General features: G+C 46.1%; 1 protein-coding gene across 1 annotated transcript; it reads left to right on the plus strand.

The window, feature by feature from the left end:
- The first annotated feature begins 16525 nt into the window (after positions 1 to 16525).
- Positions 16526 to 22024, plus strand: LOC136633610 (hepcidin-1-like). The gene is made up of 3 exons (XM_066609369.1): positions 16526 to 16600; positions 20774 to 20839; positions 21923 to 22024. The coding sequence occupies exons 1-3, from the start codon at positions 16526 to 16528 to the stop codon at positions 22022 to 22024; spliced, it is 243 nt and encodes an 80-aa protein (XP_066465466.1).
- The last annotated feature ends 1279 nt before the right edge of the window (positions 22025 to 23303 follow it).

The raw sequence follows: 23303 nt of genomic DNA on the forward strand, positions 1-23303 counted from the left end.
GGCTGGGATCTGTCACACTCGCTCTGCTCAGCATGATCTCAGTTCTTTGCTCCTCCCCCTGCGGTGATGTCATCGCATGGGTCTTTGGGCAGGTGAGCCCATATGTCTGGGCGGATTGTCACACCTCTTCTTTTTTGTAATAAGTATATGAAATCTTAACCGTTCACAACTGTGTACATCTTAACAACAAAAATAATCCAACCCGATGTGTAAAAGTTGTTTCCTGGCATTATGAGTAGAGAGGGGCATGCGATGCTCATTTTGCCTCATCCAAAAAAAAGGCGCTCACAAACACATTTAATACACCCTACACACGTTTCTATGGAGTAGAAGAAAGCTCATCAGCCAAAAACCTTTATAATGTGGTTCTTTTTTTTTTTTAAACTCAGTCAAAAGTGGATCCAGCAGGAAGGAGATGCCCTTCATTGTGTATTTTCCATTCCATTTGAATCCACTTTTGACTTTGTAGTATTTCATATAGTTTTTAGAGTCAATGTTTGTCCTTGGTGTGTATGATACCCTGAGCTACATTCACACGGGCGAGCATGAGATCGGTTTTCTTTAATTCCAAAATGCCTTGCATGACTCCTGTAGCAATCGTCATGTTTCATGCTTGTCAGAGGATTGCAAGTGTTTCCCATTGTGTGCTATGGGAACCTTGCCTGCACCTCTCACAGCTTGCAACGTCTTCTAAGGTCCCACTGAAAACAAAGGGCAAGGCATTCCGCGAGAACACATGCTGCGATGGAAAAAAGCGTTTGTGAATAAGTCCACTCAAAAGAAAGGACTTTATATTCGTGTTAGACTTGTGCGTCTCGCAACGCGCAAAACTTGCTTTAGACTCTCGCCTGTGTGAATAAGCCCTTAATGTAGAATAAAAATGAGAAAACTGTTTCTAACATCTTAAGCCCCTTCATGAGTATGTGGAGCAGGAGCAACGGTCTTGACACCTGTAAAGTCTGTATGGCCAAGAACAGCTCAGGCGGTGAACTTCCTATAATCTGGTGCCGAATTGGAATGTATTGTGGAATTTCAGAAGTACCAGTGGAACCAATAAGGTAATTTTAGTTCTTTTTCTGGAAATGTTCTCCAGAGTTACTATAAAAGAAATGGACACTTCCACCATTATAGCGAGCAAAAACTGTTAAGCTGATGGATATTCAATATCTGTAGTAGCATAGAGTTTAGATGAAAAGCTGCAACTTTTGGTGATGTCAGCATCATGTGATCCCGCACGGAGCCGCGACACTCAGAACATTGTTTATGGAAGGGCTCTGGCAGATGCCTGTTACTGAGTCAGGAGAAGTATAGAACCATTGTGACTGGGGGGCATGTTATCTGTATAACTTCATGGACAGCAGACAGCCCCATTATAGCATGTCATGTTCACGGATGAATAATTGCAGCATGCTTCATTTTTCCGTGGTTCCCGCACTGATGGCTCCCATGCAATCAATGGAAGCCATCCGACCCATGGCCCATCTGCAATTGACATTGTGGACAGGCCGCGGATTCCGCGGAAAAAGGAGTTACAAAAAGAAAAAAATCTGTACTGCGCATGTCCGACGGCGAGCCATGCGGACCATCCACCTTACGGAAAGGCGAAAGAAGACAGGTTTGTGCAGATGCCAGTGAAGGTCGCCGCGGTCAGTGCTGGATTCCGTAGGCGGAATCCGGACCTGCCATTGCATAACTGTATTGCCGTAGGACACAGATTACAGAACTGTTACAATGTTTGCGCCTCGTTGACAGGAAAATAGTGTTGGCACGCACATCACTGCTGTGATAAGGATGCCATGTCTGGAGATTGATACACAACAGCAATGGTTAACAGTCTGTGGCCGGCCGCCTGCCTGACGCCCAGCTCATCTTCGGCGCCGCTGTAGTATTTGCAGAGTGTGAACTTTACCTCCCTGGCCTCAGCTAGTGTCACACCATACTGACCATTCCACTCATCAGAGACGTGAAGACTGCGGTGTTCTATGTCAGTGGTCTCCAACTGTTGTGAAACTACAACCCCCAGCATGTCCTGGCAGCTACAGGAAGCCCAGTTACCCTCTTGTAGTATCTTAATGTAGAAAACCTACCAGGGTCTGTGCCAGCACGGGTAGCCGTCTCTACACTTGGGTTTGAAGAGCAAGCATCTCAGTTTTTGGAATTGGTGGGGATGTGACCCAACCTAGAAGACTATTTTCTTAAAGCAGCACTACTTATCCTGTAAGTAAGTCGGTCACTGACAAACTTCAGCTCCCAGCCTGGCCTGAGACGGCCAGTTCCAATAGTTGGGAGAGCCACTACGTCAAGGCAACCCTGGACTCTGTTCTGACGTCAGGTATGTTCTGGTCATCATCTGCTCTCCAGTAACTTCATCCTCTTGGGAAACTTCACATATTGTTACTAGTTAAGAAAAAAACATGGCACCCAATCTGATGCTGCTTTGCAAATCAATGGTTGACATCTAGTTGGGGGCTATGAGCAAGCTCTGAACAATCGGTAGTCTCCCAGATGCATTTGGAGTAACCTATATGGAGATGATCTACTTGGGCTTGGACCAAGGGTTTCGTCCGCTTACGCTCCCATATACATCTTGGTAGGGAAAATGGAGTAATGCAAAAGAACTAGGACTCCTGCCTCACCCCGGAAATCTGGAGTTGGGGTATACCAGAAGAATACTATCTACCAAGATGCATGGGAGGAGGAATCAAAGTTTTATGGGTGTTCTTTTTTTTTTTTTTTCTTTCTTGTTGGCTGCACCCCTTAGTTTGGGCATACAGTAACTTCCTATCGTGAGCTGCCAACAGTTTGGAGAAAACCTGTTTCAGCAGACCTGACTCTAAGGCCTACTCTTAGACCTATACACGAGCGCGCACGATATCTGGCCAAGAAACTCTGTCCAATATGGTCTTGGCCAGCGTGCGTTTTCACACCGAGGTGGTGTTTTTCTGACAAAAACGCCAACAAACACTTCTGTGACGTAACGGCTTCCACCCGCTTTAGAGGATGGGCAAGTGTTAGTATTTTCTATGGTTTAAATGGGAAACCTCACTCTCGGGTGCACAACGTGATGCGTTTTACTGTCCCATCAAAAACAATGGCAAAACGTACTGAGTAACACGAAAAGCTAGGACATGCAACAATGGGTTCTCCCACATCAGTCATGTATATGACTCCATTCAAAAGAATGTGGTCCATATTCATGCAAGACATGTGAGTCTCTCAAATTTTGTGTGAGTTTCTCGGCAGTGAGAAACCACCCATAGGTATTGGTGTGGATTAATTTGGCCATCCACCACCGTCAACCTGGGGTGCCAGATATCCTGCAGGGCTAATCCCCGAACATAAGGGCCTAGCCTCACTAATGGTTTTTGTAAGAAAGCAGATGAGGCCTCTCAGTTACATTCCAAAATCATGGGGAAAGCCTTCCCAGAAGAGTAGAGGCTGCAAGGCATCATATATGGATGTGATATGCAGGGATTCACATGTGTTTATTTGGATAGTAGCCTCAGAGTTATACTTGACAGTAAGGGCAGGTTCAACCAGGGACGTAGCTATAGGGGGTGCAGAGGTAGCAGCCGCTACCAGGCCCTGGAATGTTAGGGGGCCCAAAGGACTCTATCATAGTATTATAAATGGCTCATGGATTGTTGGGGAGCCTTGTCACAGATTTTGCATTAGGGTCCCCTACATTTACCCTCTGTATAATCTTTTAAGATTCTAGTAATGCCCCGCCTGCTAGTGTTCTATTAATGGGCTTCTTAAGAGACCCAACGAGGCAGAGAAAAGTTGTGAGAGGGCCCCATGAGCCTTCAGCTACACCTCTGGGTCCAACCATTCTTATCCTATTCTTATTCTAATCCTTATATGAGCATCTAACAAGCTGTTCATATTACAGGTTTACCATCCGGCAAGCGTATATGATTTAATAAAAAATGAAACCATATTGCTTGATGTACCTATTGACTATAATTGGTGAAACCTAGTTCAGAAGCGCATACTTCTGACCTTCCTTACATTTATATACTTTATTTTTTGTGGGTTAAATAAGATTTTTATTTATTTGTATAGCGTCAACCTATTCCGCAGCGCTTTCAGGTAATTTTTGTTACCCTCACCACCACCACCAAGCTAGATACTCATTTTACCGACCTCGGAAGAATGGAAGGCTGAGTCAACCTTGAGCCGCTACCTTAACCAAGCAGGGATTGAACTCGCAACCTTAGGCTCGTAAGCAACCTTTTTTTTTCTTTTTTACATTAAATCAGTGGAAAACAGCTGGAAACTTTGTTATCAAATGCCTTAACCCCTTTAGTGGCACGCCCGGAAAATCTCCGGGGCTTGCTGCACTGACCATGCAGTTAATCCCTGGAAGATTTCTGGGGACAGCTCTAGTGCTGAAATGCTGGCCATGGGACATGTTTGCCACTTCGAATTAGCTCAGGAAAATCTCTGGGGCTTGCTGCGCTGACATGGTAACAATAAAGCTGCTACTGAAGGGGTAAAAGATAAAGTGTTCAACTACAAAATTTATTTGAAAAAAAAAGTTGAAGTGAAAATTACTTTTATGTAAAAGCAGTATAGAAACATGGCTGCCTGTTTAATATTTTAAAATCCGCTATGCTTAAAAGTAGCATGTGTTTGGATGAGGGTTTTCATGTATGTTTAACGTATACTAAATGTACATTAACCTAATGTGAACAGCCCCTTAGGTTTATAAATGGTGTCCTAATTTAGAGCTGACATTTCTCAGTATCCAGGAGCTGTGCAGTCCTGGAAGTGGGAATTATCCACCGAGCACGCTATAGTCTTCTCATTCAGCAAAACAGAACTGTCCCTACATTATAGGATCTCGGCTATTCTGTTCTGATAATGAGCTTGCTGGCTATTTCCATTGACAACCTGTTTTCAGCCATTTCACACTCATTGTATGTTCTTCAATGGGTCAAGTAAAGCTCCATCTAGACGGGACGAGTGTCGGGCAAATGATGAGCTGATCGCTCTGTGTAAATAGCAGCCGTTCAGTACTGAACGGCCGCTATGTTAAGTCAATGGTGAGGGGCAGGAGAGCGCCAGGAATCTCCTCTAGCCTCCCCGCTGCGAGCCAGCTACACTAGCTCACGAGAGCTAGTGGATGTACTGATGAGTGTTGGCCATTGTTTGCCTGACACTCATCCCGTCTAAATGGGCCTTAAAGGGTGCTTTTACATGGAAATGATAGTCATTCAGTGGCTGGAGATGGACCGCGCCCATTCACTGTGAACAGGCGAGCATTCAAAAATGATAGATTAACTATTACAATTGAGCAAGAACTTGCACGCGAGTCCCTCCGTTTAAAAAAAGTACCCTAACGAGTTATTATAAGCTAGAGCTGCCCCGTCTAAACGCTGGAACTCAACATGGTACTGAGTGAGAAATCGCTCATCAGTCACTTCATGTCATCTCACTGAGGCCTACTTCACACAAGTGTTTTAATGCGGTCATCTTGCCGCGATAAAACGCCGTCCAAAAATCGCGACCAACTGAAGCGTTGGATTCCAATGCATTTGTTCCGATGGGTGATTTTTCCAGTATGTAAAATTGTCAGGCCAGAAAAGATAGGACTTCTCCTATCTTTTGCCGGAAAACAATGGCTGTTCCCATGGACTTCTATGGGAGCTGCTGGAAAAGGGAAGCTGGAGGGAGTTTAGCACGACTAACTCTGCTAAGCTCTCCACCCACCTCCCCCCTTAACCTTTGCCGTCAGTCTGAAAGGGGGAGGGGCTTTAACAGAGCTGAGCTCCCCCGTCCCCCACCCCTTCCCCCAGCCGACAGAATCTCTGAATGGGCGAGAGAACGGGAGATGCAGCAGTGACTTGGTTGCGGCTGCCTCTCATTCATGCGATTTTCGGCCACAAATCACAGCACCCGCATGAAAGAGGCCTGAAAACGAAGCACCTAGTAAGCGTGTTCTTGCTCAGTGTAAATTGGTAGTTCATCTTTGATCTACCACCTGCATGGCCGACTGGAATAGATCTCCAGCACGTTCCGCCTCTAAACGACTAGCACTCTTGTGTGAAAGCACAGGCACAGTAGTTTTTGGGATGACTGAAGGGCATTTATGTGCCTAATTGTCCCATGTAAAAGTACGTTTGCAGAGTGAGCTGAAATAAAGTGACTAGTGACTGTTTTTTTTGGCCAATACATGGGCAACTACCCAAGCAGAACCCCCCTGCCCCTATAATCGCAGTATTTCACCTCTGTCCAGTGCTGAGACCCAACAACGACATTTACAGCCATATGTGTGACGGTACTATTTTAGGCTGTAAATTTTAGGGTTACTGGTCCTTTAAAAAAAAAAAAAATGTAAATGACTTCAAATTGAAAAAAATATATATATTTACACACACAGACAGGGAATATAAAAATTCACACACCCCTGTTAAAATGCCATGATTTTGTAATGTTAAAAAATGATTTCAGATTTATCTGCGCCTTCAATGTGACCCGTTATCATCTGCGCCTTCAATGTGACCCGTTATCTGTACAATGCCAGCGAAGAAGAAGCTGAAATCATTGATGGTGGAAAAATAAAAATAACCAAACTAATATAATGGACAATAGTGGAAAAAGCAAAAATTACCAGCGCTCCGGTGTGACATGAGGATGAGGATAAAAGGTGTGCAAATCGAACTTACTTCACAGGGGTGCCTGGTCCTCGGCTTTCCTGGATTGTGACGTACCTGTACCCCAAGCTAGGGGGCTCTCCGGTGACGTCTGGTGAGTCCCAATTTTTATATATTTTTCTCGACATTCAATCAGATCTGCCCTTTTGGAGCGCTACCTATTAATTATTGCAAACCAATATAATGTGGTTGCATAAGTGTGCACACCCTCTTATATTTAGGAATGGGGTTGTGTTCCGAATTAGCCAATCACATTTAAGCTCATGTTAGATAGTAGTCAGTACTCCGATGCCATTATTTACAATGTTTCTAATTGACCCCATATAAAGTTCTTCTACATTTCTTGGTTGCATTTTTCTTCAAAAGCCGTAAAGCGCTTACAGCACATCAAAGGGATCTGATTGTTAAACGGTATCAGTCAGGAGAAGGGGACCAAAACATCTCCAAGGCATTACATATACCAGGGAAGACAGTGGAGACAGACAGCAAGGAGGGGCCAAAACATCTCCAAGGCATTACATATACCAGGGAAGACAGTGGAGACAGACAGCAAGGAGGGGCCAAAACATCTCCAAAGCATTACATATACCAGGGAACACAGTGAAGACGGTCAGGAGAAGGGGACCAAACATCTCCAAGGCATTATATATATCAGGGAACACAGTGAAGACGGTCAGCAAGAAGGGACCAAAACATCTCCAAGGCATTATATATATATATATCGGGAAACACAGGGAAGATGGTTGGCAAGAAGGGACCAAAACCTCTCCAAGGCATTACATATACCAGGGAACACAGTGGAGACTGTCAGGAGCAGGGGACCAAACATCTCCAAGGCATTATATATATATATATATCAGGGAACACAGTGGAGACGGTCAGGAGAAGGGGACCAAACATCTCCAAGGCATTACATATACCAGGGAACACAGTGAAGACGGTCAGCAAGAAGGGACCAAAACATCTCCAAGGCATTACATATACCAGGGAAGACAGTGGAGACGGTCAGGAGCAGGGGACCAAACATCTCCAAGGCATTATATATATATATATATATATATCAGGGAACACAGTGGAGACGGTCAGGAGAAGGGGACCAAACATCTCCAAGGCATTACATATACCAGGGAACACAGTGAAGACGGTCAGCAAGAAGGGACCAAAACATCTCCAAGGCATTACATATACCAGGGAACACAGTAAAGACGGTCAGGAGAAGGGGACCAAACATTTCCAAGGCATTACATATACCAGGGAAGACAGTGAAGACTGTCAGCAAGAAGGGACCATAAATTCCCAAGGCATTACATATACCAGGGAAGACAGTGGAGACGGTCAGGAGAAGGGGACCAAACATCTCCAAGGCATTACATATACCAAGGAACACAATGAAGACTGTCAGCAAGAAGGGACCAAACATCTCCAAGGCATTACATATACCAGGGAACACAGTGGAAACGGTCAGGGCAAGGAGACCAAAACATCTCCAAGGCATTACATATGTGTAGCGTTGTGTGGCGCAGAGTGTAAGCTCTCGTTCACGACCTGAAGGTTGCCAGTTCAAACGCCGAATGGTTCAGGTAGCAGGCTTCCGAGGTTGGTAAAATGAGCACCCAGCTTGGTGGGGGGTAATAATTAAAAATTACCTGAAAGCGCTGCGTAATAAGTTGGTGCTATACAAATAACAGGATTTATTTTATTACATATACCAGGGAACACAGTGAAGATTGTCAGCAAGGAAGGCGTTAAATTTGGCACAACAGTGACATTACCAAAACATTGCTGAAAAGGCCAGAATAAAATTGGTCCAGGAGGCCAAGAAGACAACAGCAACATTAAAGGAGCTGCAGGTATTTCTGGCAAGTCCTGGTTCTGTAGCGCATGTGACAACCATCTCCCATATTCTTCATATGTCTGGCCTGTGGGGGAGGGGGGCAAGACGGAAGCCTTTTCTATCAAAGGAAAACTACCAAGCCCGGCTATTCTTTGCCAAAACCTACATCAAGTCTGCCGAAGGTCTGTGGGAGAACGTGTTATGTCTGATGACAACAAGGTTTGATTTCTTGGCCATAATTCCAAAAGGTATATTTGATGCAAAGCCTACACTGCGCATAACCATAAGACCACCAGACCCGCAGTGAAGATGGTGGGGGCAGCATTATGCTTTGGGCTGTTTTTCTGCTGCTGGAACTTTGACTTTAGTCAAGGTGGAGGGAATTATGAACCGTTCCAAATATCAGTCGTTTTTAGCACAAAACCCTCAGACCTTTGCTAAAAAGCTAAAAAATGGAGAGGAAATTCACCTTTCAGCAACACAATAACCCAAAGCAGACCTCCAAATCACCAAAGAATGGCTACACCAGAAGATCAAAGTTTTGGGATGGCCCAGCCAGAGCCCAGACCCGAATCCTTTTGAATGTGTGTGTTGACCTGAAGTGGGCGCTACACACAAGATGCTTCGCAGGCTGACAGACCTAGAGCGATTCTGCAAGGATGAGTGGGCAAAGATTGCTAAGTCAAGATGCTCATAGACACCCACCCGAAAAGACTGAATGATATCATAAAGGCAAACAGTACATCAACAAAGTATTAGTTTGAGGGTGTCCATATTTATGCAACCACATTCTACTTAAAGAGTTTAGTTTGTTCTTCACTGGCATTGTACAGATAACGGGTCACATCGAAGGTGGAAATAAATCTGAAATGGGTCATCCTTGTCGGATTTTTTTAACATGACAAAGACCTGGCATTTTAACAGACTTGTGGAGACTTGTTATATCCGCTGTCTTTCTGCTATATCTTTACTGGGTTGGCAGGAACGTCCTCAGATGCTAATGTTTGCTACGGCAGGTGCTTCTGGCCTCCACAGTATTGACATGTCTACAATCAGCACCTTATCAGATAAGCATGTAGTGTCCGGCAGTAGTGTGCATACATCCTCCCCTGCACCTCCTGCTACTAGTCAATGAGGTCAGCGCCACTGGCGTCCCCGGGTCTAGGTGGAGCCACCTCACAGGAGCCTGGTCCATATGGACTGCAGCCCAAAACATTGTGTAAGGGAGATACGGAAATCCATGCAACAATGAGACGTCAGACCTGATGTATCCACAAGCAATACAGCTGGAGAGGATAAGAAAATACTCTTAAGGCCCATTTAGACACAACGATTATCGCTCAAAAGCCATCTTTTGAGCAATAATCGTTGTATGTAACTGCACTGACATCGTGCAGTTTTCGTTAAGCCATCGGTGATCAGCAATCAGTTATCAAGAATTCACAGCAGGATACAGAGGATACTATTGTGTCCGCTGTATCCCGCTCCATGAACTCAGGTGGGGTATGACGAACACAGCGGTCCAGCTGTGTTCTTCATACTCTGCACGGAGCGCACAGCTGTATACCAGCTGAGAGCTCCATGAACAGCCAGGGTATGAGGAACACAGTGTTCCAGCTGTGTTCTGCGTACCCTGCTCGGAGCGCTCGGGTGTAAAACAACCGGGGGCTCTGAGCAGAGAACAGCTGGATGCAGAAGACAAGCGGAGACCCCTCGCTTGTCTTCTGCATCCTCCGCTCGAAGCACATGGCTGTATAACAAGTACAAACAGCCGGGCGCTCTGAGCAGAGAACAGCTGGATGCAGAAGACAAGTGGCCCCATTTGTCTTCTGCATCCTCCGCTCGGAGCGCTCAGCTGTATAACAGCTGGACGCAGAATCGACCCCGCTTGTCTTCTGCATCCCCCGCTTGGAGTGCAAAGTAATAGCTCAACCTTTGTGCAATCACCTTGCTCTGTAAAGGCACACACCGATAATCGTTGCTTTTTAAACCAGGCTTTACATGGTACGGGGTTTAGGGGTTAGCATCACACATGGTAGGCTTATATGCATCAGCTCAGACAGTATCACACCTAAGAGGATTAGATACACTGGCTGACAATATCACAAATGATAGGCTTACAGCTCAAAACAGAGTATCGCACATGATAGATATGTCCAATAGACCTTACATGATAAGCTTAGATACAGTAGCTGAACGGACTGTAATGCTGGGTTCCCACCGGACGGCTTCACTGCAGAAATCTCGCGGTTTTGCCGAAGCAAAAAAATGAGATTTTCGCAGGATGAGCGCAGCTTCAAAACCCGCGGCACTTAGCAGCAGGTTTTGAAGCGGCTTCGCTGCGTGCTTTTCTGTTGCGGCCAGCTCTCCCATAGAGAACAGCGAGGCCGAAACGGAAAAAAAAATGTACATGCTGCGTCGGCTTTGCCGTGATGAATTGTCCGCCCTGTGTGGACGAGATTTTTGACAAACCTCGTCCACATGGCTGGCTAACTCCGGGATTAGCAGCCGCAGGCGGATTTGCAGCAGGGAAATTCCGTGGCAAATCCAACGTGTGTGAAACCAGCCTTATGCGATAAGCATAGACACACCAACTCAGCAGGCAGTATCACACATGCCTTAGGGCTCCTTTCTCCTGCAATTTTTGAGCATCAGCGCTACCATCGCTGCCGTTTGCGTTTTCCCCCCCATGCGATTTTGTCGCAATTTGTTTAGCGTGAAAGTCAGTAGGACTTTCTAATGTTAAAAATGCATCGCATGAAAATCGCAAGTTCGTACTTTGCGATCCGATAAAAAGGAAGCTCCACAGGAAAATATGGGAGATTTAAAAAATAATTGCCAAACGCAGAAAGGTAGGACATGCTGTGAATTATTTTTTCTCACTCCACATCACGAGTGAAAACATTGCAATTTACTCACGCGATTTTATTGCATGTTTGAAGTCACTCCATAGGCTGCTTCACATCTGCGTTCGGGTAGCAGGAAAACGGAATCCCGCGGCCGCATGGCTCTGTCTCTGGATGGAAGCGAACAGCGCTGGACAGACACCATTGACTATAATGGGGTCCATGCACTTTTCGCTCAGCTGCCAGCTTTTGGCTGGAAGAAAGTGCTGCATATAGCGCTTTTTCTACCAGTATGGCGCAAAAGTAACACTAATTTCTTCCTCCATGAATTGACATACAGCAGCCAGAGTGACAGGAAAAGATAGAAGAACTCTTCAAGTTTTTAATGCCCCTTACAGATGTTTGATGTGAGCGCCGTTGGCGACACGGTAGATATCAAGTCGGCCCAGACGCGTCCCGGCATATTTTCAGTTATCGATTCCGCTGCAGTGGAGATGCGTTGTTTCCGCTCATCTAGTGTCACCAACGGCGCTCCCATCGACCATCTGTGAGGTGCATTAAAAACTTGGAGTTCTTCTATCTATCATGTCATTCCGGCTGCTGTATGTCAATTCATGGAGGAAGACTACTTTACTTTTGTCACACGAGCGCACGTGTATTTGCACACGCCTGAGCGCTGCAGAATGAAGGGTGCCTTTTTGCACGCACATCAGCATATTTCCTAGTACTTTTTGCGCCTGCAACATGTTCATTTGCAAACAAAGATGCACTAATTTAAATGGCTAATTAGTCTGAGTTCCAGATATGTCCTTTTTCCTGCGCCATTACTCAGTGCATTGCGTGCACATTTGCGCATCCCCATTGACTTGTATGAGGACTTTTGATGCGCAAATGCACAAGAAAATAAGAGTATGCGGCAGTTTTTTTGCACATCAGAAATACGCAGGAGAAATACGCTCATGCATGTGAAAGAATCTATTGAAATCAATGGGTTCTATTCTCTATATATTACGCATGCAAATACGCTCGTGTGAAGGGGGCCTTTGGCTGGTTTCACACTATGTTTTGTGAAACCAGCGCTGATTCCATCCTCAATGTGCAACACCCCAGAGGGGTGACCCTAGACACTTGACCAATGTGGAGAGCTAGGAGGGATAAGTGTTGGCTTGTCATGGCGGCACTTACCAGGCCCGCTTCCCGGAGGGATGACATGCAGCCAAGACCAGAGCAGGATTGCAGAACACCTTTGACATCCCTATGATACGGTATGCCAATAAACGGGATGAGGGGGGGTATTAGTTATCACTCGTGACGCCACCGTTCCCACACACCAGTGTGCTACACGGTGGAGAATAAACACAGACACTTGTGCATTGTACCTCGGGTCCCCAGGAACAGTTAGGGCCCGGTATAACTTTACAAGATAAACTTTGCCAAACAATTATTCACAGTAATGCAGGTACAATTCTTCACAGAGAAAGCAGAACAGAGATCAGGGAGGATACACAGGATGACACCAGTCAGCGTTACAGTCTGCGTTATCTGTACAGTACCGCTCCTGGACAGGGAACACTCCAGAAGAGGAAAGTGGGTTGGGGTCACTCCACAGACACTCTGGCAGACAATTATTTACCTAACAGATTAGCTCTGATAGCCCGCATGGAAGACGCGTGGGTGTGACTTATAGCGTACTTCTGTACGGTGATCCTAACTTTGGACGGTTGCGGAGGAATAACCTGTGGTTTGAGATTAGTACCTTTAAAGGGGTTGTCTCGCGAAATCAAGTGGGGTTATACACTTCTGTATGGCCATATTAATGCACTTTGTAATATACATCGTGCATTAAATATGAGCCATACAGAAGTTATTCACTTACCTGCTCCGTTGCTAGCGTCCTCGTCTCCATGGTTCCGTCTAATTTCACTGGCGGCTTGCTTTTTTTAGACGCTCTTGCGCAGTCCGGTCTTCTGCTCTGAGCACGAGCCGCTTCAGTGTGCTCGCCGCTACAGCTCTTCTGCGCATGCACAGGCGAGCTGTATCTTCTCGGGAGCGCGCTGGAGCGGCCATTCTGCTACCATCCTCTGTTAGATGAAGGTGCAGAAACTTGAGCCGCCCAGCTGAGACGCCCAGCCCAGCAGCCGAGAAGCCGCCCAGCAGTGCCTAGAAGCCGCCCAAGTAAGTGATGGGTGACGGACTGACGGGGGTGACGAGTGACGGACTGCCGCTGTGGCCCCGGAGCCTACCGCTGTGGCCCCGGAGCCTACCGCTGTGGCCCCGGAGCCTACCGCTGTGGCCCCGGAGCCTACCGCTGTGGCCCCGGAGCCTACCGCTGGGCCCCGAGGCCTACCGCTGTGGCCCCGGAGCCTACCGCTGGGCCCCCGGAGCCTAACGCTGTGGCCCCGGAGCCTACCGCTGGGGAGCCGGGGCCTAGCGCGGGGGAGCCGGGGCTTAGCGCCGGTTACCTGCTGCCTGGTGGTGGGTGACTGTGGCCCAAGAGCGTGTGCCGTGGTCGGCGGCCGCGATGGGTCCGGTCGGCGGCTGCGGGGCATCTGGTTGTCAGGGAGACACAGCTGGTAGCGTCTCGGGAGCGCGCACGTCGGGCTACAGCAAGCGACGGGAAAAGAGCCGGCGGCCATCTTGGGGAAACTTTTTATAAGTTGCTGAAACGCTGGAACTGTAAGTAGAAACCGGCTAGAAAAGTCATTTACAGGGGGGCTTAGTAATGTATGCTTAATAAGGGGGACTGGGCAAAAAAAAAATTCACTGCTTCCTCGAGACAACCCCTTTAAGAATCTCTCTATACAGATTTACTTATAAATGCTCTCTCTTACAAGTTTTTGAGACTCACTCCATTTACATCCAGACTCCAGTTGCTACGGGATATCTCTCCTTCTCCTCCATCTTCACCTACATGGAAGCTGAAGGTGCTTCCATGTGGCTCTGTTTTAGGTCAGGAACTAGCACGAGTTGGACTCTGAAGATGGGCCCCTCTTCCCGCTCTCATTCACTCCTATTTTATACCCTCACTCACACAACATTTACATGCAGGCAATGATTTTAGTGAAGTAAACCTCTCAAGCGCCCAGCTGTGTAACACACATACTGGAATTGACAAGACAGGCTCTGCACAGTACAGCCACATAAGACATACATGTATGACATTTATGGATGGGACCAGGATGGCTTGCTGGGCCACTACAATTGCAATAACTGTATGCGGATGGAAACCAGGACAGCAGCACAGGGGAGAGTATGAGACGTAGACCTCTTTAGTCTCTTGTCTCACATAGTTTCTGTCCCTGTCTGTCTTTGACATTGCATAGAAAAGGGCAGAGGAAAGTGCTTGTATATCAAGTGTAAAAGACTGATGGGGACCAACGAGGTCTCTGTCTCGCATACACTGTCCTATCAGTAGAATGGATCATGCCTTGTTAGCATGTCACGTGTTCAAAACCATGCTACATAAAATTAATGCCCTTGGGGGTGTCAGCCATAGGCGGCTGTCACACCTGCGTTAGGGCTCTGTTCATCCCTGTGTTAGGGCTCAGATCAGGGTTTTTGTCTCTCTGCTCCATTTTTGTAGAGAAGCTGAAATAAAATACATGTTTTTCCCTATTGATTTCAATGGGGTTTAAAAAAAACCGGAAAGACTTTCATTCACTTCCATTCCGTCTGGATTCTTTTTTTTGGATGGGAAAATAACACTGCAGACTGCGCTAATTTACTGTCCAAAAAAGCAGAGACAGATCTGTGGGTTTTTTTCCACTTTATTTCAGTTTCACTCCTCCAAAAACAGATCAGAGATGGAAACCCTGAACGGATCCTAATGCAGGTGAGAAAGCAGACATAGTTTGTGATGGGAACGGCACACTATTGGATATACATTGGTTATGCCACTGCACACAAGCCGTCCATCATGAACTGCAACGCATCGGCCATCTACAAGGGTGCAAGGAGCGTCATCATTGGACAGTTGAGCAATGGAAGAACGTTCTATGGAGTGCACACTACTCCATCTTCAGATCAGATGGACATACCTGGGTGTGGGGGACGCCTGGGGAGGCCTTTTGCCTGAGTGTGTTGTGGCAGTTAAGTATGATGGAGTTTCCCTTATGGTCTGGGGATGTTTTACATGACATGGTCTCAGTCCGTTGGTTGTAGTGGCAAAAACCATGAACACAGAGGGGTACCTTGGCATTCTAGATGACTATGTGCTACCGACAATGTGGGAATAATCTGGGGATAGTCAGCCATACTTCCAACAAGACAACACACCATGTCATAAACCGAACACTGTTTTACATTGGTTTGAGGATATGGATGTTCTACGATTTGACTGTCTTCACAGAGTCCCAACTTGAATACTACTGAACATCTTTGGGATGAACTGGAATGCTGGGTCAAAAAATATGACCATCATCCATCTTCTTTGAGAGAACTTGAAGAGACATTTGCAGGAAGAATGGAGGGAAATACTCTCCATGCCATACTTTCTACAAACATCTGATACAGTTCAGCTGGTATCTGATGTAATTAGGGCCAAAGGAGGCACCACTAAGTATTCACCCCTACGGTTCTGTCCTGGCTTCTATTCCCATGCAGTTTTCTACATGGAAGATGGGAACCAGGACAGAACAAACGCAGGAGAGGAGAAATGTAATGTGGAAGAAGCCTAATAAAAAGACCTCCTCTGCTCCTTTTTTGTATTACTTCTTTATGAGAGGGTGGACCTGCTGGGATAGGCTGTTAACTGCATTCCCGATTCTAACAGATCACAGATGCTTATTGTTTGTTTGTATTTGAAGCCAATACTTAGAGCCAGGAGTTTTTTGGGATTTTTTTTAGTTTCCAAGGTTGGAATCACACTTGCAGTTTTTGATACAGTTTTTTAGCCAATGCACAGTTAGAGAAATCCATCCGAAACTGAATCCCAACTGCATGTGTGTTTCCAGCCTTATTTCTATTTGCTTTGTAATATTGGGGAAGTTATCCTCTTTTGGGAAAAATGACCAGGTAGAACTAGAAATCAAGGACAGAGGGTGACGTCAGGGATTATCGGCCAGGTCACCTGGTGTGTGACCTCCAGGCTGGGCACTGCCCAGCGCTGTCCCTGCATGTAGAGGAGCACCGGAGACTGATCCTACCTGCTGAACACACAGAGCCATCATCTCACTGATACAGAGAACATGTCTCTCGCTCTCTGTCTGATCCTCATCCTCTCTGTACTTATGCGTCAGGGGCTAAGTGCCTCCGTTAAAGGGGTAAATGCAGAAGAAATCATTTTAATTCACCTACTTTGATTAAATTAATAGGACCTATCTTTAAAGGGGTTGTCCCGCGCCGAAAGATAACATTTTTTTTTTTGCCCAGTCCCCCAGTACCTGTAAAGGAAAACCGCTGCCATGTGTTATTAAAAAAAAAAAAATTCCCTTACCTGAATCCCCGTTCAGCAACTTTAAAAAATCTTCTGTCCAAGATGGCTGCCGCTGGTCTTCTCCCACAGTGCACCGCGGGTCTTCTCCCATGGTGCACCGTGGATGTTCTTCTGCTGTCTGCGCTCCACTGCCGATTGCAGCCACCTCATTGGCTGATCGGCACCATGTGACGGGGGCGGAGCTACGTGATGACGCTGAGAAGAGTGAGGAGCCAGGACGCAGCTCGTGAGCCCGGACCATCCAGGAGAAGAATCCTCTGTGCGCAAGCACGACTGTTCCTGCGACCAGAGAAGAAGTTTGGTCGTCGCCATGGAGTCGGGGACGCCAACACCGGGAGGGGGTAAGTATATAACTTCTGTATGGCCAATATTTAATGCACGATGTATATTACAAAGTGCATTAATATGGCCATACAGAAGTGCTTAACTGCACTTGCTGTTGCGGGACAACCCCTTTAAAATAGATCATCTGTATCTGATCGGTGGGGAGCCAACTCCTCCGAACATCGCAGCTGTTTAAAGAGGCTGCGATGCTTGGAGGAGTGCTGCAGCCTCTTCATTGTATAGGCATAGTGCTGTAAGGCCCCCTGTCCGCCGGCGGTAAATCGCTGGCGAATCATGCCGTCTGAAGCTTTCCATAGCGTTGCAATGGAAAGTGCCAGCCTCCTGTCCACAAGCAGAGAATCATTGTGATTCTCCACTTGTGGCTAGCAATTTGCAGCATGCTGCGAATTGCCGCGATTCTCTGCCGTCAGTCTATCTGTCAGATAGGCTGACAGCAGAGATCCGTCTGCCAGTTCCTGCTCCTGGGTGGCGGCTCCTGCGAGGCCTTAATTGCATAGTGGCAGTTTCTGGCATTGCAGCTCAGTCACATTCACTTGAATGGGTTTGAGGTACAAAAATGCTATCGGTATATGACAGATGAATGTGATGTCACAGGCCTAAGAAGATGCCGTAGCGCTCACCTGAGTACCATTAAATAGCTGGGAGGTGTCAGGATTCCTAACAATCTGATATTGATGAACTATCCTTAAAGGGGTTCTGTCACTAAAAAAGAAAAATGCTCTACTTATCTATTCCTCCCCCATCAGTCTACTTACCAGATCTTCACCTCTCTTATCTTCTCCTGTCTCCTGCAGTGCAGGGGCTCACTTCAGCTCCAGCTGCCTGATTCTGCTCCTTCCTGTGAGGTTATGTACATTAGGTTGGCAGTCTGCCAATGTACATTACATCACAGCTCACAGGCCAGGAGGAGGACTGCCTATCTTCTTCAGAGATTGCTCATGCGAGCTATCTCTGAAATAGATTACAATTCCTTCTTAGGCAGTGAAGCTACAGCACAGGGATGTGACCTTCACTAACCCAGCAGGAAGGAGTTTGTGATAAAGCAGCCTTCATAACAAGCTGGGCCCAGCCTGCAGTGAGCTGACCTGGGGCACTGGAGAAGCTCAATCAGGAGAATATGTGATAAGGAGACAGACAGGGAAGGAATAGGTAAGTTTAGATATATTTTTTTTAATGACAAAACACCTTTAACCTTTTAGTTCTACAACTTTCTAATACACCATAGGGGAAAGTTTAATAAGGCCTGTGCACCAGATTTTTGGCATTAAAAAAGTCTGTTTTTGTGAAAGCCACATTTGTGCAAAAATGTGCAACATTTTGGCCTTTTTACGTCACCCTAAACACTCTTTAATAAAGTGGGTGGGACTTGGAAGAGGGGGGTGTGGTCACTCACGGCTCAACAACTTTACTATGATTTATGCCATAAATTAACAAATTGTAGCTTAAATCTACTGCAGCTCCTTTTGGTGCATGTGACTGTAAAATCCCACCGGCTCAGTTCTGCACCAAAATCCACATGAACCACAACAATCTTGACATGGAATTTGGTGTGGATTTTGGACTACATGTGATCCGACCCTTTAACTAGTAAATAAAAATCGGAAACATTCCTTAATGTATCAGGCGATGGGCTGACTTGTAGCAAACAAAGGCAACATTGTAACCTTTTTTTCTGTTATTTGTTACTTCCTCTGTTAATTAAAGCGACGCTCTCCATTATTACCCCTGAGCCTCCGCTCACGTCTTTACACTTGTTAACAACATTTGATATTTGTGTATTGCGGAGAATCTATTTCCAGCTGACTCGTTGTCTCAGCCCACAGTGGAGCAGAGTAATTATACAGCGACACGCTTTCCTGTTCTCTCTTCCTATTCTTTACATATCTGTCAAGCCTGCGTATGTTACTCCACTAGTCACACTCTTGTATACGGCTACGGTGAGGTCGGAGCATCCGTATGACATCCCATCCTGGGAGCTCGCCCCAGAATATCCTTCTGTAAGGGTTTACAGCCGTTCAGTATAGGGTTATTTATTTACTTCATACTACCCTGTTTCCCCGAAAATAAGACGGCTTTTATATTAATTTTTGCTCCCAAATATGCACTACGTCTTATTTTCAGGGGGTGTCTTATTTCGCCGCGGCAAATCCGTCTGTGGCCACTAATCCCTCAATTGGCCAGCTTTGTGGACGAAATGTCTCAGAAATCTCGTCCACATGGGACAGCAAATCTGTCACGGCAAAGCTGGGAGAAGCCGGTGTTGTGGTGTGGATTCACCGGCCACAGAAACGGAAAAGCGTGCAGCCAGGTCGCTTCAAAACAAGCGGCTGAGTGCTGTGGGTTTTGAAGCAGCGCTTTCCCGGCGGAAATCTTGCTGTTTATCGCTGTGGCCAAACTGCGAGATTTCCGCTGGAAATACACTCTGTGAGAACCCAGCCTTAAGAATCACACAGGTTGCCTGACTCACACACAGAGCCATAAAAAAAATAAGGGCTGTAAAGTAACGTACCTGTCTGCAAACAGAAGTTCCTGGACCCCTTGTAAGCAGGGATGGTATTGCAGCTTCCATCCACCAGGGGGAGCTCATCACAGCAGACATGTACAACAGGAACAGAACGTACAGTATGGACTTTTCCAGTCAGCAAGGGGAGCTAACAACAGCACACTCGTACAGCACAGCAGGGACAGGATAACAGCAGACTGTCTGCAGATCTACCTATACATCTGGAGGTAGGAGACAACGGGGATGGCAGCAGGGGACAGGCCTCTTGACTTGCCTGCACACTTTACTACGCCTTACTATCGGGGAGTGCCTTATATTTGGGACTTCTGCAAATTTCAGGGGGTGCCTTATTTTCAGGGGGTGTCTTATTTTTGGGGAAACATGGTATATCTTGATAGCAGCCAGAATGCATTTTTTTTAAATTCAGACTTCCAAATCCTCCAAAAAGGGTTGTCCTACTCCCAGCTATTGATCACCTATCTTCAGAGTAGGTCATCAATAGTAGACATTCAGGTGTCTGCTGCCCGAAAAAAACAATGATCAGCTGTTCCCCCAGGGTTGATGTCTTTGCATATGGCAAATTCAGTTCTGTAAAATGCACAACAATGGCAAGGGGTTGGAGCTGCAATCCACTGCCTGACGTCTGAAGACATTCTGATTTGAAGGCTGTACAGCTCCAATGTCGGAAGACGTCTGTCAGGGTAGTCTTACTGTATATTACTGGCCGCTCTGTTGTCTGGAGCCTCTCCAGCATGTCCCATACCGCAGTACTGGCTCTAGCCAGCAGATTGTATAATGGCAGAAAGAGAGAACTCCTTAGGAAGCCCTGAATCCAAAATTGCATTGCAAAGGGTTAATAATGGACTTTAATTTGAACTGTATAAGTCTGTATACAATGAGCTCCCCCTAGTGGTAGCTGCAAGGTAGATTGAATTTTAGCATGTAACTTGTCTGCACAGAGCATTTGGAGCTCTATATCAGAAGAATGGAGCTTAGACCACTATAAAGATATCATATGAAATTAATAGGCACAAACATTTGCATTAATTTACATGGGAAGAGAAGGAAATGCTAAACTTCAATTATAAAGCAGGTGTAGCCTGGTTACTATCAGTAGACATGAATAATACTAAATAGCATCTATTTTTATAGCACAATGAAGAACCAAAGTCTGCAGATTATCTCATTAGCCCAAACATGGCGGAGTCAAACCCAGAGGTGAGCATGTAGATACATTCCTTCTAGTTTATACTTCTGCTTAGCTCAGAGGTCACCACGGTATGCTCATTTTAACCACTAACAATGGTTGTTATCCATAATCCAACCATTGGAAAGTGCTTTCATCACTGCTTATTATGGAAGTCCTCAAACTGTAGTAGTATTTATACAACTATTTCCAAGATCGTGGCTTCTATCAATGGGTAGCATAATATTCTGTCATGTAGACCATGCCAGGGTAATCATCCTGACAGAGTGGTGCAACAGTCAATGAATCAGTGGGGAGGAAGGATAGTTTTCTGCCTACGACCAACAGCTATGGACAATAGCATCCAAGTCTCCTTAGTATCTATGCTATGACCTACCAAGCCTTAAAGAGGTTGTCTGATATAGGGAAAAATTGAGGCAAAGACAGGGAATAGTGCAAAATAATTTTAAAAACGTTACCTGTTGAACCCCCCTCCGAGGATCCATGACCGGCTGCAGTGGTTTTATGGTGTTGACGTCTGTACTGCAGCCCTGTAAGCACAAACCATTAGAGAGGCTGCGCTTTGGCAGTTGAGGATTCAACAGGTAATGCTAATTTTCTTATTTTTTTCTGCCTTTACCCTAATTTTGTTGAAAATTGGACAACCCCTTTAAAGATGTTTGACAAGATAAAACTACTGATGACCTATCTTCTAGATACATCATCAATAGTTGATCAGTGGTTGTCTGCCGCTCAGGATGCCTGCCAATCAGATAATTAAAGAAACTATGATGCTCAAGTGTCACTTCAGTCAATGCCCAGCGGAGCTCCATACATTGTACAGGGGCTGTGCCGGGTATTACAGCTCAGTCCCATTCACAGGAATAAGCTGCCCATTAAAAGGTTGGATATTGACTTATAGAGAAGCTGCCTCCCAAAAGGTGGCGCTGTAGAGGCACTGTACCATCTTCCATTTGCATATAAAATTTCCCAGAGGACCATGGCATGCCCATTAGGTGGTCTCCTCAAGGTGAAACTGTAGACCACCCATCCTGATATTCATTGAGGCACAGAGCAGAACTTTTGTTATGTACCTGACTGGTTTCTTATTACAGGAGGCTCTTCATAGGACAAAGCGCTACTCTCAACTCTCCAGCTGTAGGTTTTTCCGCAATTGCTGCAAGAAGAATGACTGTGGAATATGCTACTTGACCTAAGCGCCTGAATGACACTGTGGAGGTTGAAGAGACTTTATATCAGACCACAACATTGAAGGCAGTTTGGAGACAAAGTGAGGATGACTTGCATTTGACTAGCCTCTTGTAAAATGGTGCCAAGGGACTGCAACTCCTGCCACCATTCTGCTGGATATAGACAAAAATCTCAGACCCTAAAGAAATGTCCACTCCTACCCTTGCCAGAGGAGAACCGCCACCGAGCCACCAACTACAATACAACATACACTTTACATACAAAGAAAAATACTCAGTGGCATAGCTATAGGGATTGCAGTGGTCACAATTGTAACAGGGCCTCTAAGCTTTTTATTGTACTTCCCAGCTGGCTCCAGAGAATGATCGCGGGGAAAAGGAAGAGTTGTGGTTAGACTGAAGGCAGCTGCATTTTCCAATAAGAGGGGCCCTTGACATCACTGCAGCATGGTAGCTTACGTTCAAGGTTGATAAGGGTGAGGTATTCATAACACAGTGGCTGCTACCCCTAAGCCTCAGCCACGCAGCAATGCTGTCACATTAAAATTCCATCACACTGCTCTGTCCCATCACACTGCAGCATCACAGCCTGACTCCGCCCAATTGTCCGGCACTCTGTACAGTATCTTGTTCTGAGCGCTGGAGACATCAGCAAGGAATTGGGCCCTGATGCTGCCACGTACTGAGATGGAAGTTTGATGTGACAGCCCTGTGGCAAGGGGCCACATATAGGGAACTACTACTATAAGGGCCACAGTGGGACCTCTATTACTGTAAGAGACCATATCGGGGATACTATTACTTTAAGGGGCCACAGTGTGGGCTCTATTATTGTTAGGGGCCACATTGCAGCACTATTACTATAAGGGGCCAGAGTGTAGGCATTATTACTGTAAGGGACCATATTGGGTATATTATGATTGTAGGGTACTGCAATTAGGGCTCCATTATTGGAGCTGGTCACATTGCAGCACTATTACTATAAGGGGCCACAGTGTAGGCACTATTGCTTTGTGGGGCCACAGCGAGGCTTTGTTACTATAAGGAGGCAACAAGAGTTTCAAAAGGATAGTAGCAGGATGGGGAGAGTGTGTAGAGACGAGTTGTGGCTTGACGTCTTCATGGCGGTGTGGGCTCAGATGAAGAAGAAAAATGAAAACAGATACTTCATCAATCATAGAATCCTAGACTGGTAGACTTGGAAGGGACCTCCAGGGTCATCGGGTCCAACCCCCTGCTCAGTGCAGGATTCACTAAATCATCCCAGACATATATTTGTCCAGCC

Source organism: Eleutherodactylus coqui, chromosome 6 (genome assembly GCF_035609145.1).
Source record: "Eleutherodactylus coqui strain aEleCoq1 chromosome 6, aEleCoq1.hap1, whole genome shotgun sequence".
NCBI classification, from domain to species: Eukaryota; Metazoa; Chordata; class Amphibia; order Anura; family Eleutherodactylidae; genus Eleutherodactylus; species Eleutherodactylus coqui.